Source organism: Salmo salar, chromosome ssa05 (genome assembly GCF_905237065.1).
Source record: "Salmo salar chromosome ssa05, Ssal_v3.1, whole genome shotgun sequence".
Taxonomy (NCBI): domain Eukaryota; kingdom Metazoa; phylum Chordata; class Actinopteri; order Salmoniformes; family Salmonidae; genus Salmo; species Salmo salar.
Genome location: NC_059446.1, coordinates 81,490,207 through 81,507,434, shown reverse-complemented (window position 1 = coordinate 81,507,434; position 17,228 = coordinate 81,490,207). Strand labels below are relative to the sequence as shown.

Here is a 17,228-nt window from a genome sequence, read left to right as displayed (position 1 = left end):
GGTAAGCAAAAGACTGTCCAGTTTGTCTGCAGCATCCCATCGTATGACTGGCCAGCGGGACTCATGTGGCATCTCTTTTATTTTTCTCTCCATCTTCATCTCTGCTTGGGTTTAACGTTCATTCCATGACATCATACATGAGATGGATGGCTGTTGTTTCATGGGGCGTCTTCAGCTATGGAAGATGTATAAATGTGCTCTTTGCTTTGACAAAACAGTGTTCCTGTTTACAATGGATGCTGTTTGAAGAGGCTTGTTTCTCTTGGCTTGTATGACATGCATGAACATGAAAGTAAAATGATGGAATGCATTTGCATGGTTTTAATGTGCGTTTGAAGAGCATGTTCTCTACAGGCTGCTGAGACTTGTCATGCCTTGTTTACATTCACACCACCACTCTTACAACGAATGGCTCCTTGAAGACTGAAGCTTTCTTCTAAGAGAAGGTTACCTCTGCAACAAAAGCAGATTGACGCAGAGGTGTTCCATGTGTTCTACACCTTCTGTTTCCAGGGCAACAGAAGCAGATTGACCCAGAGGTGTTCCGTGTGTTCTACACCTTCTGGAAGGAGACGGAGGTGGAGGCCCAGGACGTTCACCTGCCAGCTGAGGTCATAGAGCACCTGGACAACAACGAGTGTGTCTACAAGCTGTCCTGCTCCGTCAAAACCAACCAGGGAGTGGGTAAGATCGCCATGACACAGAAGAGGCTCTTCCTGCTCACTGACGGGAGGCCTGGGTTTATCGAGATCACCAAGTTCAGAGACATAAAGGTGTGGTTACTTTATGTTTAGGCACTAGTAGTAGTACTGTTCAGGGATGAGTTCTCTAAAAGCTTTGTAGTCCAAAAATAATATTTGACAAATATAGGCAATGGATGAAATATGATCTTAATGCTATGAAGCTTTTGGAAATTCACTCAGTAATGAATAATACTGAAGGGTACACTGGTATGACTACACTGCGTACACAATTATTAGGCAAGTGAGTATTCTGATCTTATCATTGTTTCTATTCACATTTTCGAACTCCAAACCATATAAACTTGAATGCTTATTGGATTTAATCATTTTCAGGTGATATGTATTTGTGTAATGAGGGAGGGTGTGGCGAAAGTGAATAACACCTTATATCAAGGTGTGCATAATTATTAGGCAGCCTCATTACCTCAGGTAAAATGGGCCAAAAAAGAAATTTACCTGACACTGAAAAGCCAAAAATGTAAAATGCCTTTCAGATGGATGCGACACTCTTTAAATAGCTAAACTATTGAGGTGTGACCACCGGACATTCAAACGTTTTGTTGCGAATAGTCAACTGGGGCGCAAAAAACGCATGGGGAAGAAAAGGTGCAAATGAACTGCAAAAGACTTGAGAAGAATTAAACGTCAAACTACCAGGAACCCATTATCCTCCAGTGCCACCGTATTCCAGAACTGCAACCTACCTGGAGTATTAAGAAGTACAAGGTGTCAAGTGCTCAGAGACATGGCCAAGGTCAAGAAGACTGAAACAAGACCACCACTGAATAAGATTCACAAGTTGAAGCGTCAAGATTGGGCAAAGAAATACCTGAAGACAGATTTTTCAAAGGTTTTATGGACAGATGAAATGAAAGTGACTCTTGATTGACCAAATGGATGGGCCCGTAGCTGGATCAGTAATGGACACAGGGCACCACTTTGAGTCAGGTGCCAGCAAGGTGAAGGAGGGGTACTGGTATGGGCTGCTATCATTGAGGATGAGGTAGTTGGACCTTTTCTGGTTGAAGATGGACTGAAACTCAACTCCCAAACCTACTGCCAGTTTCTGGAAGATTCTTTCGTCAAACAGTGGTACGGGAAAAAGTCCTCAGCATTCTAGAAGGCCATGATCTTTATGCAGGACAATGCTCCATCACAGGCATCCAGTACTCCACTGCTTGGCTAGCCAGCAAGGGCCTCAAAGATGCTTGAATAATGACCTGGCCCTCTTCCTCACCTGACTTAAATCCTATTGAGAACTTGTGGGCCCTTCTCAAACGTGAGATTTACAGTGATGGAAGACAATACACCTTTTTGAACAGCATTTGGGAGGCTGTGGTTGCTGCTTCAGTGAAAATTGATCGTGAACAGATCAAGAAACTGACAGACTCCATGGATGGAAGGCTCATGGCAGTTATTGAAAATAAGGGTGGCTATATTGGTCACTGAATATTTTTGAAAGGCCAAAAATGTTATATAATTGTCATTTTGTGTTACTTATCTGTTACACTTACTCTAAAAATAGAGAATAAACAAGTGAGTTGAGAGAAATTATTTTTGTAATTTAGTTGCCTAATAGTTCTGCACACTAATAATTGCCTAATAATTGTGCACACTTATATATTTCCCTGAGAAAGACAAAACTCACTTTTCCTTTGTTAAACATTCAGGTTTGAGGTTCAATAACATTTTGGATTGACTGAGAGCATTGTGTTTGTTCAACAATAAAATTAATCCCGAGGAATACAATTTGCCTAATAATTGTGCACGTAGTGTGCAGTGTATTGCCTTCAATGTTTGGCTTTGTTCAAATGAAAATCTGCCATGATGACAATGACACATCTGCTATTCCTCTCCTCACATTTCAGTTGAATGCATTCAGTTGTCCAACTGACTAGATATCCCCCTTTCCCTCTCGTCTCTGTCAGGAGGTGAAAATCTCCTTTGCTCCTTTCCTGCTGCTGAGGATCCCGTCTCTGAAGATCAAGTGCAGTCTGAGGAAGGAGGTGTTTGAGGCCAACCTGAAATCTGCGTGTGACCTGTGGAATCTCATGGTCAGAGAGATGTGGGCTGGGAGGATGATGGCAGACGACCACAAGGTAGGATATACACCGGATCTCAAAGACTGGTGCTGCATTCAGTAGGGTATAATGTAACCAAGTTGAATTCATTAAACTAACCCCTTCAGCTTGAAATACCCCAACCCGCACCATGGAATTGCTAACTTTTCGGTGGCGCAGCAAAGCCTAACCTCTTGAGGACCCCTTCGAGATACAATCCCGCTAACGGGATTGGTTGGACAACAACCAGTGAGATAGCATGGCGCGATATTCAAAACAAAATCATCTCAAAATTAAAATTCAAGTATTATACGGCATTTTAAAGATACTCTACTTGTTAATCCAATCACATTGTCCGATTTCAAAAAGGCTTTACGGTGAAAGCAAAACATTAGATTATTTTAGCATAGCACCTCAGTAAAAAAAAAAAAGCAATTTTCCAAGCACTATAGCCATCACAAAACCAGATATACAGCTAAAATTAAGCACTAACCTTTGACAATCTTCATCAGATGACACTCCTAGGACATCATGTTAGACAATACATGCATTTTTTGTTCGATCAAGTTTATATTTATATCCAAAAACCCAATTTTTACATTGGCGCGTGACGTTCAGAAAATGTTTTCTCCCCATAAATCCCGGTGAATAGGCACATTTAATTTACAGAAGAACTCATAAACGTTGATAAAATTTATAACAATTATTTAAAGAATTAGAGATAATCTACTCCTTTATGCAACCACCTTCAGATTTCAAAATAACATTACGGAAAAAGCACATTGTTCAATATTCTGAGTACAGAACTTAGCCTTCAATGCTAAGTTATACAGTTAGCCTACAACCACGGCGTCGACAAATCTCTAACAATATGTTCGAAATATTTACTTACCTTTGCTGATCTTCGGTGGAATGCACTCGGATGGGCACCCACTTCCACAAGAAATGTTCATTTGTTCTGCAAAGTCCATCATTTATGTCCAAATACGTCCGTTTTGTTGACCCATTCAGAACACTTTACAATGCCATGTGGCGTGGACGCAAATCCATAGACGAAATGTTCAAAGTTCCATTACCGTTTGTAGAAACACGTAAAACGATGTTTACAATCAATCCTTTAGGGTATTTTTTTACGTAAAATTGCGATAATTTTACAACAGGGCAATAGGTATTCATCCCTGAAGAAAAATTAAAAAACGATGAAGTCACCTGCACGCGCATCATAAGACACCTGTGGCTCAGTTGGTAGAGCATGGTGTGTGCAACACCAGGGTTGTGGGTTCGATTCCCACGGGGGGCCAGTACAAAAAAAAATGCATGAAATGTATGCATTCATTACTGTAAGTCGCTCTGGATAAGAGCGTCTGCTAAATGACTAAAATGTAAATGTAAAATGTCCTCAGACTGGCCAATGATTGACTGAGCCATAATTATCTGCCCGGTAACAGCTGATGGTTGAAACCAGTTCCTAAAGATTGTTGACAGCCAATGGAAGAGTTAGGAGGTGCAACGTAAATCCTATGTCACTGTAGTTTTTCAAGGGATTCAAAACAAAAACTACATTTCTAATTTCTCCCACTTCCTGATTCAATTTTTCTCCGTTTTTTTGCCTGCCATATGAGTTCTGTTATACTCACAGACACCATTCAAACAGTTTTAGAAACTTCAGAGTGTTTTCTATCCAAATCTACTAATAATATGCATATTCTATTTTCTGAGCCAGAGTAGTAACCTGTTTAAATTGGGTACGTTTTTCATCCGGCCGTGAAAATACTGCCCCCTAGCCCCAACAGTGCAGTGACTTCTGTTAAACACTTTGTGGAACGTGTGGGTAGAAATATTAGCATAGTCCATTTCACCCTCCTGAATGCGTTCTGTGGTTATTCATAGTCTTGAAAAACATGTCACATTCTTTTATTACCGTATTATGAAAAAAGTATAAGATCGGTTGGCACCTAAAGGGATATTAATCTTACAGTACAGGCTTGTCCCACCCCTCTGGCCTGATGGTTTCCTCCAAGTTTCCTAAAGGGATATTAATCTTACAGTACAGGCTTGTCCCACCCCTCTGGCCTGATGGTTTCCTCCAGGCTTCCTAAAGGGATGTTAATACATTTTTTAGTTTATTTAACCTTTATTTAACTAGGCAAGTCTGTTAAGAACAAATTCTTATTTACAATGACAGCCTAGGAACAGTGGGTTAACTGCCTTGTTCAGGGGCAGAACGACAGAGTTTTACCTTGTAAGCTCGGGGATTCGATTCAGCAACCTTTCGGTTACTGGCCCAACGCTCTAACCACTAGGCTACCTGCCGCCCCATGTTGCAGTACAGGCTTGTCCCACCCCTCTGCTCTGCTGGAAAACATTATGTTTTGTCCTTATTATATTCTCCTAATGTGATCTCCCAAACTTAATGTGATCTCCAAAACTTAATGTGATCTCCCAAGCTGTTTAATTGGCTGTACTCATTGTACATTGTAGTGTGTAGTAGGTTGTGTATATATACTTGTAAGACTATGTCTCTCTTATAGGATCCTCAGTACAGGCAGTGTGTGTATAAGTTGTCATGTTCCCTTTAAGGATCCTCAGTACAGGCAGTGTGTGTATAAGTTGTCATGTTCCCTTTAAGGATCCTCGGTACAGGCAGTGTGTATAAGTTGTCATGTTCCCTTTAAGGATCGTCAGTACAGGCAGTGTGTGTATAAGTTGTCATGTTCCCTTTAAGGATCCTCAGTACAGGCAGTGTGTATAAGTTGTCATGTTCCCTTTAAGGATCCTCAGTACAGGCAGTGTGTGTATAAGTTGTCATGTTCCCTTTAAGGATCCTCAGTACAGGCAGTGTGTATAAGTTGTCATGTTCCCTTTAAGGATCCTCAGTACAGGCAGTGTGTGTATAAGTTGTCATGTTCCCTTTAATGATCCTCAGTACAGGCAGTGTGTGTATAAGTTGTCATGTTCCCTTTAAGGATCCTCAGTACAGGCAGTGTGTGTATAAGTTGTCATGTTCCCTTTAATGATCCTCAGTACAGGCAGTGTGTGTATAAGTTGTCATGTTCCCTTTAAGGATCCTCAGTACATGCAGCAGGCTTTGACTAACGTCTTGCTCATGGATGCTGTGGTTGGGTGCCTTCAGACCCAGAAGGCCGTATTTGCCGCCTCCAAACTGGCATACTTTGACAGAGTGAAACATGAAGGTATGCATTATGGGCCAGATACACTGTCGATTTGTTTTTTTGCATATAAATCATCTGTGAGCTTTACCATTTGTAGCTAAATAGTGGGGTTCCGGATTCAGATTTAGCCTGGTCCTGGACTAAAACACAAACTCAATGGAGAATCATTGAAAATGTATTTAGTCCAGGAGTTTCCAGGAAACCACCCATTTGAGTTCAAGGATCAAGTATACAACTAAATCAATGACATCGGATGTCCCTCTGAAGAACAATAGTGCTTGATATTCATTGTGATTTTCTGTAATCAGGATAGTGATTCATATTCTGATATGTAATTTTTTCTGCTTTCTGTTTCGTTGTCTGGAAGCAGTTCCTATGATGGTTCCAAAGACAACATCGGAGACGTTGAAACACAAGATCAATCCATCGCTAGACCTCCCAGCTCCACAGACTGTACACGTCTTACTCTACACACCAGGTGAGGGGAAACAGACAGCTGAGTTTCTATTACTCTACACACCAGGTGAGGGGACACAGACAGCTGAGTTTCTATTACTCTACACACCAGGTGAGGGGAAACAGACAGCTGAGTTTCTATTACTCTACACACCAGGTGAGGGGAAACAGACAGCTGAGTTTCTATTACTCTACACACCAGGTGAGGAGAAACAGACAGCTGAGTTTCTATTACTCTACACACCAGGTGAGGGGAAACAGACAGCTGAGTTTCTATTACTCTACACACCAGGTGAGGGGAAACAGACAGCTGAGTTTCTATTACTCTACACACCAGGTGAGGGGATACAGACAGCTGAGTTTCTATTACTCTACACACCAGGTGAGGGGAAACAGACAGCTGAGTTTCTATTACTCTACACACCAGGTGAGGGGAAACAGACAGCTGAGTTTCTATTACTCTACACACCAGGTGAGGGGAAACAGACAGCTGAGTTTCTATTACTCTACACACCAGGTGAGGGGAAACAGACAGCTGAGTTTCTATTACTCTACACACCAGGTGAGGGGAAACAGACAGCTGAGTTTCTATTACTCTACACACCAGGTGAGGGGAAACAGACAGCTGAGTTTCTATTACTCTACACACCAGGTGAGGGGATACAGACAGCTGAGTTTCTATTACTCTACACACCAGGTGAGGGGAAACAGACAGCTGAGTTTCTATTACTCTACACACCAGGTGAGGGGAAACAGACAGCTGAGTTTCTATTACTCTACACACCAGGTGAGGGGAAACAGACAGCTGAGTTTCTATTACTCTACACACCAGGTGAGGGGAAACAGACAGCTGAGTTTCTATTACTCTACACACCAGGTGAGGGGAAACAGACAGCTGAGTTTCTATTACTCTACACACCAGGTGAGGGGAAACAGACAGCTGAGTTTCTATTACTCTACACACCAGGTGAGGGGAAACAGACAGCTGAGTTTCTATTACTCTACACACCAGGTGAGGGGATACAGACAGCTGAGTTTCTATCATAGTTTGTCTCTTTTCTTCACTCTGATGTATCTGCCTGTAAGATAGAAGCTGTTTACATGCCAGTTAAGTGCATGTCCAGTTAAGTTCATGTCCTAACATGTCCTGTAAGGTGCATGTCCTAACACGTCTTGTAAGGTGCATGTCCTGTAAGGTGCATGTCCTAACATGTCCTCTAAGGTGCATGTCCTGTAAGGTGCATATCCTAACACGTCTTGTAAGGTGCATGTCCTGTAAGGTGCATGTCCTAACACGTCTTGTAAGGTGCATGTCCTGTAAGGTGCATGTCCTAACATGTCCTGTAAGGTGCATGTCCTAACACGTCTTGTAAGGTGCATGTCCTGTAAGGTGCATGTCCTAACATGTCCTGTAAGGTGCATGTCCTAACACATCTGAGTGGAAACCAGAGGAGCTTTGAAGCCGTAATAGTTGGCTGCAAATACACACTAGTGGAAAGCACCCAGACAGGCCTAATTGTTTGTCTACTCTCAGCTGTTTATGTAGATGAGTACATGTGCCATGTATTGTCAAAGTTTGTCTCATTTCTTCACACTTGTCAGGTGTGGTAACTTATGAACTTGTTGTACTGTACAGTGTGAGTCAACAACTTAATATATCACTGACCGGCTCAACATTTGAAATTGTTTTTTTTACATTGGTTAAAAGTAGAGGCTCAGAGTTACAAAATGGTATATCATACACTGCATTTTTGAGGAATAATGGGAAAGTAATTCTGCAAGTTAATAAACTTTTGAACTCACTTTTGAGAAAAGGGCATTTTGAATGTTTTGGAGAGCTCTCCTTTGTCTACACCCATTCAGCATTGTTCACACCCTCTGAAGCCAGCCCCACCCATCTATTTAAGGATTCACATGTGAGGTCATATCTGCATGAATCCAGCCTTTACTAAAGTCATCCATACATCAATTGTCTTAAAATCATTTATTTACTAAACTAAGTAATTCACAGAAAGCATACAAACAGTAATTATCGTCACAAAGAATTGGTAGAGTAATGTGCCCTAGTGGGCTAAACAGGCATGGCGGCCTGTTAAACAAAGGGTCATAAAGGGCAGCTGAGGAGGCACACAGAGTTCATTAATATTAACAATTGATATGCTAATCCTTTGCACATGAACGCTCACTCATTCGGGAACAATTGCAATCAATATATATTTACGCTCAGTGTGTCGTCGGGATCCTTGTTGGAGCGTCGTTCTGTTGGAGAGTTTCTCTCGGTTAGATAGATCTTTCAAAGCGACATTCATTAATGTCGTTATAGAATGGATGTTTCGTCGGTCTTCGCGTTCAATGATATAATTTCAGGCTGCAGACTATTAATTAATATCAAAGACTTGTTCTTATTCTGTCGGTATCGATAGTCTAAAAGTTAACCACGTGGTATAGTTCACTTTCAGTAGAGGAATTGGATGGTAAAACCTATTGGCCAACTCGCAATGGAGTGGAGGCCTGGTCTGAAGAAAGTAAATCAGGGTGGGGTTTTATAGTGAACATAGAACAGGCTTGTCACATGACGCCTGGTCCTGTCTGTGTCCCTGGGGGCGTGCCGATGACTGATTTAATCTTTGAACATAAATACATTCTATCACATTAACATCAGTACACAGCATCTCAATGTATTACAAAATAGCTTTATCCTTATTAATACATTCTATACAACCATTTGGATGCAAGTCCCATAGCTGAGGCTATTATATAAACAGTTTTATGGTAATATGGTAATATTGTCTCTTCTGAGTATCACAAAATTGTACCAAGCGGACCAGTTCGTAGCTGGATTCTTCACCAATCTTCCATACCTTCTCCAGAACATAAATGTCGTTCGGTTCCCCAATTCTGTGAGTTGGAAGAATTTCCTGTGTCTCTCTATGAAACCCCTCTGTGTCTCAACTGGGCCATGTGGTAGGAGATTCTCCTCCTAGAATTTTACAACCCCTTCACACAGGGCCTGGGTGGGGGGAGGTAGGTTGGGGGATGGTGAAAGGGGGAGGGGGTCAACTGTCCTCCCTGTACTCAATTAGGGCAACGTCATGACACTACTCTGGACGGCTCTGACTTAGAATATGTGGACAACTACAAATACCTAGGTGTCTGGTTAGACTGTAAACTCTCCTTCCAGACTCACATCAAACATCTCCAATCCAAAGTTAAATCTAGAATTGGCTTCCTATTTCGCAACAAAGCATCCTTCACTCATGCTGCCAAACATACCCTCGTAAAACTGACCATCCTACCGATCCTCGACTTCGGCGATGTCATTTACAAAATAGCCTCCAATACCCTACTCAATAAATTGGATGCAGTCTATCACAGTGCCATCTGTTTTGTCACCAAAGCCCCATATACTACCCACCACTGTGACCTGTACGCTCTCGTTGGCTGGCCCTCGCTTCATACTCGTCGCCAAACCCACTGGCTCCAGGTCATCTACAAGACCCTGCTAGGTAAAGTCCCCCCTTATCTCAGCTCGCTGGTCACCATAGCAGCACCCACCCGTAGCACGCGCTCCAGCAGGTATATCTCACTGGTCACACCCAAAGCCAATTCCTACTTTGGCCGCCTCTCCTTCCATTTCTCTGCTGCCAATGACTGGAACGAACTACAAAAATCTCTGAAACTGGAAACACTTATCTCCCTCACTAGCTTTAAGCACCAGCTGTCAGAGCAGCTCACAGATCATTGCACCTGTACATAGCCCATCTATAAATAGCCCAAACAACTACCTCTTCCCCTACTGTATTTATTTATTTATTTATTTATTTATTTATTTTGCTCCTTTGCACCCCAGTATTTCTACTTTGCACATTCATCTACTGCAAATCTACCATTCCAATGTTTTTACTTGCTATATTGTATTTACTTCGCCACCATGGCCTATTTATTGCCTTTACCTCCCTTATCTCACCTCATTTGCTCACATTGTATATAGACTTATTTTTCTACTGTATTATTGACTGTATGTTTGTTTTACTCCATGTGTAACTCTGTGTTGTTGTATGTGTCGAACTGCTTTGCTTTATCTTGGCCAGGTCGCAGTTGTAAATGAGAACTTGTTCTCAACTTGCCTACCTGGTTAAATAAAGGTGAAATAAAATAAATAAAAAATGTTAAACCAGACGGCCTAATTCCTTTCTTTTTTTATGTACGGATAGCCAGGGGCACACTCCAACACTCCAAGACATAATTTACAAACAAAGCATGTGTGTTTAGTGAGTCCGCCAGATCAGAGGCAGTAGGGATGACCAGGGATGTTGTCTTGATAAGTGTGTGAATTGGACAATTTTCCTGTCAAAATGTAACGAGTACTTTTGAGTGTCCAGGGAATGTAATAAGTACATTATTTTCTTTCTGTAGTGAAGTAAAAGTTGCCAAAAATATAATAGTATGATCTCAAAGGTACTGAAAAAACCTAACATATTCTATGTTGTAATGCAGAGCTACAGTATATACCGTATACATATAATCTATATGCCTGTGGAAGTATCCATTGACTGGCTGACCCATGGATTGTACATTTAACGTTTAGTGTATTTGTATTTTGCTGTAGACATTCGCAGCTAAAAGCTGAATTGCTGTGACTGACTACAGTCTCTCTCTCTCTCTGTTTATCCAGGCCAGTTGAGTTACTCGGAGGTAGACGGAGATGGGAACCCCAAGCTGTGGTGTGCCCTCAGTGGTGGGAGGGTGGTTGTGTTTGATGCAGCCAGCTGGTCCATGCAGCAGAACTGTATTCAAGTGGGATCCTCCCAACTGGTATGATGTCTGCAAGCAGACACATACCATTTCCCCTGCGCTCTCCCTGGACTATCACTTGAGCCTTCCTATTAGGCTCTGTTCCAATATCCACATTACAGTAGCAGAACACTTAGAGAGAAGCATTGGATTTGGCCATGCATTCTAAGGGTTATATGCTAGTGTGGATATTGGAACATGTCCTTTGTTTCTGTGAAATTGCTTACAGATAGCCTTTGAAAATAAATTGTTATATTGAATTAAGTACACAGTTATCTCTTTCTCTCCCTCTCTAGCTCTCTGTTTCACTCGTGTTCTTTCTCTCTCTAGCTCTCTGTTTCACTCGTGTTCTTTCTCTCTCTAGCTCTCTGTTTCACTCGTGTTCTCTCTCTAGCTCTCTGTTTCACTCGTGTTCTTTCTCTCTCTAGCTCTGTTTCACTCGTGTTCTTTCTCTCTCTAGCTCTCTGTTTCACTCGTGTTCTCTCTCTCTCTCTAGCTCTGTTTCACTCGTGTTCTCTCTCTCTAGCTCTCTGTTTCACTCGTGTTCTTTCTCTCTCTAGCTCTCTGTTTCACTCGTGTTCTTTCTCTCTCTAGCTCTCTGTTTCACTCATGTTCTTTCTTTCTCTAGCTCTGTTTCACTCGTGTTCTTTCTCTCTCTAGCTCTGTTTCACTCGTGTTCTCTCCCTCTCTCTCTAGCTCTCTGTTTCACTCGTGTTCTTTCTCTCTCTAGCTCTCTGTTTCACTCGTGTTCTTTCTCTCTCTAGCTCTGTTTCACTCGTGTTCTCTCTCTCTCTAGCTCTGTTTCACTCGTGTTCTTTCTTTCTCTAGCTCTGTTTCACTCGTGTTCTCTCCCTCTCTAGCTCTCTGTTTCACTCGTGTTCTTTCTTTCTCTCTCTAGCTCTCTGTTTCACTCGTGTTCTTTCTCTCTCTAGCTCTCTGTTTCACTCGTGTTCTTTCTCTCTCTAGCTCTGTTTCACTCGTGTTCTTTCTCTCTCTAGCTCTCTGTTTCACTCGTGTTCTTTCTTTCTCTCTCTAGCTCTCTGTTTCACTCGTGTTCTTTCTCTCTCTAGCTCTCTGTTTCACTCGTGTTCTTTCTCTCTCTAGCTCTCTGTTTCACTCGTGTTCTTTCTCTCTCTAGCTCTGTTTCACTCGTGTTCTTTCTCTCTCTAGCTCTGTTTCACTCGTGTTCTTTCTCTCTCTAGCTCTCTGTTTCACTCGTGTTCTTTCTCTCTCTAGCTCTCTGTTTCACTCGTGTTCTTTCTCTCTCTAGCTCTCTGTTTCACTCGTGTTCTCTCTCTCTCTAGCTCTCTGTTTCACTCGTGTTCTTTCTCTCTCTAGCTCTGTTTCACTCGTGTTCTTTCTTTCTCTCTCTAGCTCTCTGTTTCACTCGTGTTCTCTCTCTCTCTAGCTCTCTGTTTCACTCGTGTTCTTTCTCTCTCTAGCTCTGTTTCACTCGTGTTCTTTCTTTCTCTCTCTAGCTCTCTGTTTCACTCGTGTTCTTTCTCTCTCTAGCTCTCTGTTTCACTCGTGTTCTTTCTCTCTCTAGCTCTCTGTTTCACTCGTGTTCTTTCTCTCTCTAGCTCTGTTTCACTCGTGTTCTCTCTCTCTAGCTCTGTTTCACTCGTGTTCTCTCTCTCTCTAGCTCTCTGTTTCACTCGTGTTCTTTCTCTCTCTAGCTCTGTTTCACTCGTGTTCTTTCTCTCTCTAGCTCTCTGTTTCACTCGTGTTCTTTCTCTCTCTAGCTCTGTTTCACTCGTGTTCTTTCTCTCTCTAGCTCTGTTTCACTCGTGTTCTTTCTCTCTCTAGCTCTCTGTTTCACTCGTGTTCTTTCTCTCTCTAGCTCTGTTTCACTCGTGTTCTTTCTCTCTCTAGCTCTGTTTCACTCGTGTTCTCTCTCTCCCTCTCTAGCTCTCTGTTTCACTCGTGTTCTTTCTCTCTCTAGCTCTCTGTTTCACTCGTGTTCTTTCTCTCTCTAGCTCTCTGTTTCACTCGTGTTCTTTCTTTCTCTCTCTAGCTCTCTGTTTCACTCGTGTTCTTTCTCTCTCTAGCTCTCTGTTTCACTCGTGTTCTTTCTCTCTCTAGCTCTCTGTTTCACTCGTGTTCTTTCTCTCTCTAGCTCTGTTTCACTCGTGTTCTCTCTCTCTAGCTCTGTTTCACTCGTGTTCTCTCTCTCTCTAGCTCTCTGTTTCACTCGTGTTCTTTCTCTCTCTAGCTCTCTGTTTCACTCGTGTTCTTTCTCTCTCTAGCTCTCTGTTTCACTCGTGTTCTTTCTCTCTCTAGCTCTCTGTTTCACTCGTGTTCTCTCTCTCTCTAGCTCTCTTTCACTCGTGTTCTTTCTCTCTCTAGCTCTGTTTCACTCGTGTTCTTTCTTTCTCTCTCTAGCTCTCTGTTTCACTCGTGTTCTCTCTCTCTCTAGCTCTCTGTTTCACTCGTGTTCTTTCTCTCTCTAGCTCTGTTTCACTCGTGTTCTTTCTTTCTCTCTCTAGCTCTCTGTTTCACTCGTGTTCTTTCTCTCTCTAGCTCTCTGTTTCACTCGTGTTCTTTCTCTCTCTAGCTCTCTGTTTCACTCGTGTTCTTTCTCTCTCTAGCTCTGTTTCACTCGTGTTCTCTCTCTCTAGCTCTGTTTCACTCGTGTTCTCTCTCTCTCTAGCTCTCTGTTTCACTCGTGTTCTTTCTCTCTCTAGCTCTGTTTCACTCGTGTTCTTTCTCTCTCTAGCTCTCTGTTTCACTTGTGTTCTTTCTCTCTCTAGCTCTGTTTCACTCGTGTTCTTTCTCTCTCTAGCTCTGTTTCACTCGTGTTCTTTCTCTCTCTAGCTCTCTGTTTCACTCGTGTTCTTTCTCTCTCTAGCTCTGTTTCACTCGTGTTCTTTCTCTCTCTAGCTCTGTTTCACTCGTGTTCTCTCTCTCCCTCTCTAGCTCTCTGTTTCACTCGTGTTCTTTCTCTCTCTAGCTCTCTGTTTCACTCGTGTTCTTTCTCTCTCTAGCTCTGTTTCACTCGTGTTCTTTCTCTCTCTAGCTCTCTGTTTCACTCGTGTTCTTTCTCTCTCTAGCTCTCTGTTTCACTCGTGTTCTTTCTCTCTCTAGCTCTCTGTTTCACTCATGTTCTTTCTCTCTCTAGCTCTGTTTCACTCGTGTTCTTTCTTTCTCTCTCTAGCTCTCTGTTTCACTCGTGTTCTTTCTCTCTCTAGCTCTGTTTCACTCGTGTTCTTTCTCTCTCTAGCTCTGTTTCACTCGTGTTCTCTCTCTCCCTCTCTAGCTCTCTGTTTCACTCGTGTTCTTTCTCTCTCTAGCTCTCTGTTTCACTCGTGTTCTTTCTCTATCTCGCTCTGTTTCACTCGTGTTCTTTCTCTCTCTAGCTCTCTGTTTCACTCGTGTTCTTTCTCTCTCTAGCTCTCTGTTTCACTCGTGTTCTTTCTCTCTCTAGCTCTCTGTTTCACTCGTGTTCTTTCTGTCTCTAGCTCTGTTTCACTCGTGTTCTTTCTCTCTCTAGCTCTGTTTCACTCGTGTTCTCTCCCTCTCTCTCTAGCTCTCTGTTTCACTCGTGTTCTTTCTCTCTCTAGCTCTCTGTTTCACTCGTGTTCTTTCTCTCTCTAGCTCTGTTTCACTCGTGTTCTCTCTCTCTCTAGCTCTCTGTTTCACTCGTGTTCTCTCTCTCTCTAGCTCTCTGTTTCACTCGTGTTCTTTCTCTCTCTAGCTCTGTTTCACTCGTGTTCTTTCTCTCTCTAGCTCTGTTTCACTCGTGTTCTTTCTTTCTCTAGCTCTGTTTCACTCGTGTTCTCTCCCTCTCTAGCTCTCTGTTTCACTCGTGTTCTTTCTCTCTCTAGCTCTCTGTTTCACTCGTGTTCTTTCTCTCTCTAGCTCTCTGTTTCACTCGTGTTCTTTCTTTCTCTCTCTAGCTCTCTGTTTCACTCGTGTTCTTTCTCTCTCTAGCTCTCTGTTTCACTCGTGTTCTTTCTCTCTCTAGCTCTCTGTTTCACTCGTGTTCTTTCTCTCTCTAGCTCTGTTTCACTCGTGTTCTCTCTCTCTAGCTCTGTTTCACTCGTGTTCTCTCTCTCTCTAGCTCTCTGTTTCACTCGTGTTCTTTCTCTCTCTAGCTCTGTTTCACTCGTGTTCTTTCTCTCTCTAGCTCTCTGTTTCACTCGTGTTCTCTCTCTCCCTCTCTAGCTCTCTGTTTCACTCGTGTTCTTTCTCTCTCTAGCTCTGTTTCACTCGTGTTCTTTCTCTCTCTAGCTCTCTGTTTCACTCGTGTTCTCTCTCTCCCTCTCTAGCTCTCTGTTTCACTCGTGTTCTTTCTCTCTCTAGCTCTCTGTTTCACTCGTGTTCTTTCTCTCTCTAGCTCTGTTTCACTCGTGTTCTTTCTCTCTCTAGCTCTCTGTTTCACTCGTGTTCTCTCTCTCTAGCTCTCTGTTTCACTCGTGTTCTTTCTCTCTCTAGCTCTGTTTCACTCGTGTTCTTTCTCTCTCTAGCTCTCTGTTTCACTCGTGTTCTCTCTCTCTCTCTCTAGCTCTGTTTCACTCGTGTTCTCTCTCTCTAGCTCTCTGTTTCACTCGTGTTCTTTCTCTCTCTAGCTCTCTGTTTCACTCGTGTTCTTTCTCTCTCTAGCTCTCTGTTTCACTCATGTTCTTTCTTTCTCTAGCTCTGTTTCACTCGTGTTCTTTCTCTCTCTAGCTCTGTTTCACTCGTGTTCTCTCCCTCTCTCTCTAGCTCTCTGTTTCACTCGTGTTCTTTCTCTCTCTAGCTCTCTGTTTCACTCGTGTTCTTTCTCTCTCTAGCTCTGTTTCACTCGTGTTCTCTCTCTCTCTAGCTCTGTTTCACTCGTGTTCTTTCTTTCTCTAGCTCTGTTTCACTCGTGTTCTCTCCCTCTCTAGCTCTCTGTTTCACTCGTGTTCTTTCTTTCTCTCTCTAGCTCTCTGTTTCACTCGTGTTCTTTCTCTCTCTAGCTCTCTGTTTCACTCGTGTTCTTTCTCTCTCTAGCTCTGTTTCACTCGTGTTCTTTCTCTCTCTAGCTCTCTGTTTCACTCGTGTTCTTTCTTTCTCTCTCTAGCTCTCTGTTTCACTCGTGTTCTTTCTCTCTCTAGCTCTGTTTCACTCGTGTTCTTTCTTTCTCTCTCTAGCTCTCTGTTTCACTCGTGTTCTCTCTCTCTCTAGCTCTCTGTTTCACTCGTGTTCTTTCTCTCTCTAGCTCTGTTTCACTCGTGTTCTTTCTTTCTCTCTCTAGCTCTCTGTTTCACTCGTGTTCTTTCTCTCTCTAGCTCTCTGTTTCACTCGTGTTCTTTCTCTCTCTAGCTCTCTGTTTCACTCGTGTTCTTCTCTCTCTCTAGCTCTGTTTCACTCGTGTTCTCTCTCTCTAGCTCTGTTTCACTCGTGTTCTCTCTCTCTCTAGCTCTCTGTTTCACTCGTGTTCTTTCTCTCTCTAGCTCTCTGTTTCACTCGTGTTCTTTCTCTCTCTAGCTCTGTTTCACTCGTGTTCTTTCTCTCTCTAGCTCTGTTTCACTCGTGTTCTTTCTCTCTCTAGCTCTCTGTTTCACTCGTGTTCTTTCTCTCTCTAGCTCTGTTTCACTCGTGTTCTCTCTCTCTCTAGCTCTGTTTCACTCGTGTTCTTTCTTTCTCTAGCTCTGTTTCACTCGTGTTCTCTCCCTCTCTAGCTCTCTGTTTCACTCGTGTTCTTTCTTTCTCTCTCTAGCTCTCTGTTTCACTCGTGTTCTTTCTCTCTCTAGCTCTCTGTTTCACTCGTGTTCTTTCTCTCTCTAGCTCTGTTTCACTCGTGTTCTTTCTCTCTCTAGCTCTCTGTTTCACTCGTGTTCTTTCTTTCTCTCTCTAGCTCTCTGTTTCACTCGTGTTCTTTCTCTCTCTAGCTCTCTGTTTCACTCGTGTTCTTTCTCTCTCTAGCTCTCTGTTTCACTCGTGTTCTTTCTCTCTCTAGCTCTGTTTCACTCGTGTTCTCTCTCTCTAGCTCTGTTTCACTCGTGTTCTCTCTCTCTCTAGCTCTCTGTTTCACTCGT

At 42.7% G+C, this 17,228-nt stretch overlaps 1 protein-coding gene across 5 annotated transcripts in view; it reads left to right on the top strand.

The window, feature by feature from the left end:
• LOC106606080 (DENN domain-containing protein 3) overlaps positions 1-17,228 on the top strand; it is a 41,194-nt gene that overhangs the window by 14,188 nt on the left and 9,778 nt on the right. For 3 of the 5 annotated variants that reach the window (XR_006770002.1, XM_045719131.1, XM_045719133.1), the window contains exons 16-20: positions 514-773; positions 2,672-2,842; positions 5,868-5,997; positions 6,344-6,454; positions 11,108-11,247. Coding sequence is in view for 4 of the 5 variants with exons in the window: in XM_045719131.1 (XP_045575087.1) it covers positions 514-773; positions 2,672-2,842; positions 5,868-5,997; positions 6,344-6,454; positions 11,108-11,247 (812 nt within the window). In the remaining variant the exon portion in view is untranslated. The remainder of the gene's footprint in view (positions 1-513; positions 774-2,671; positions 2,843-5,867; positions 5,998-6,343; positions 6,455-11,107; positions 11,248-17,228) is intronic. The other 2 variants (XM_045719132.1, XM_045719134.1) reach the window with 1 other exon arrangement.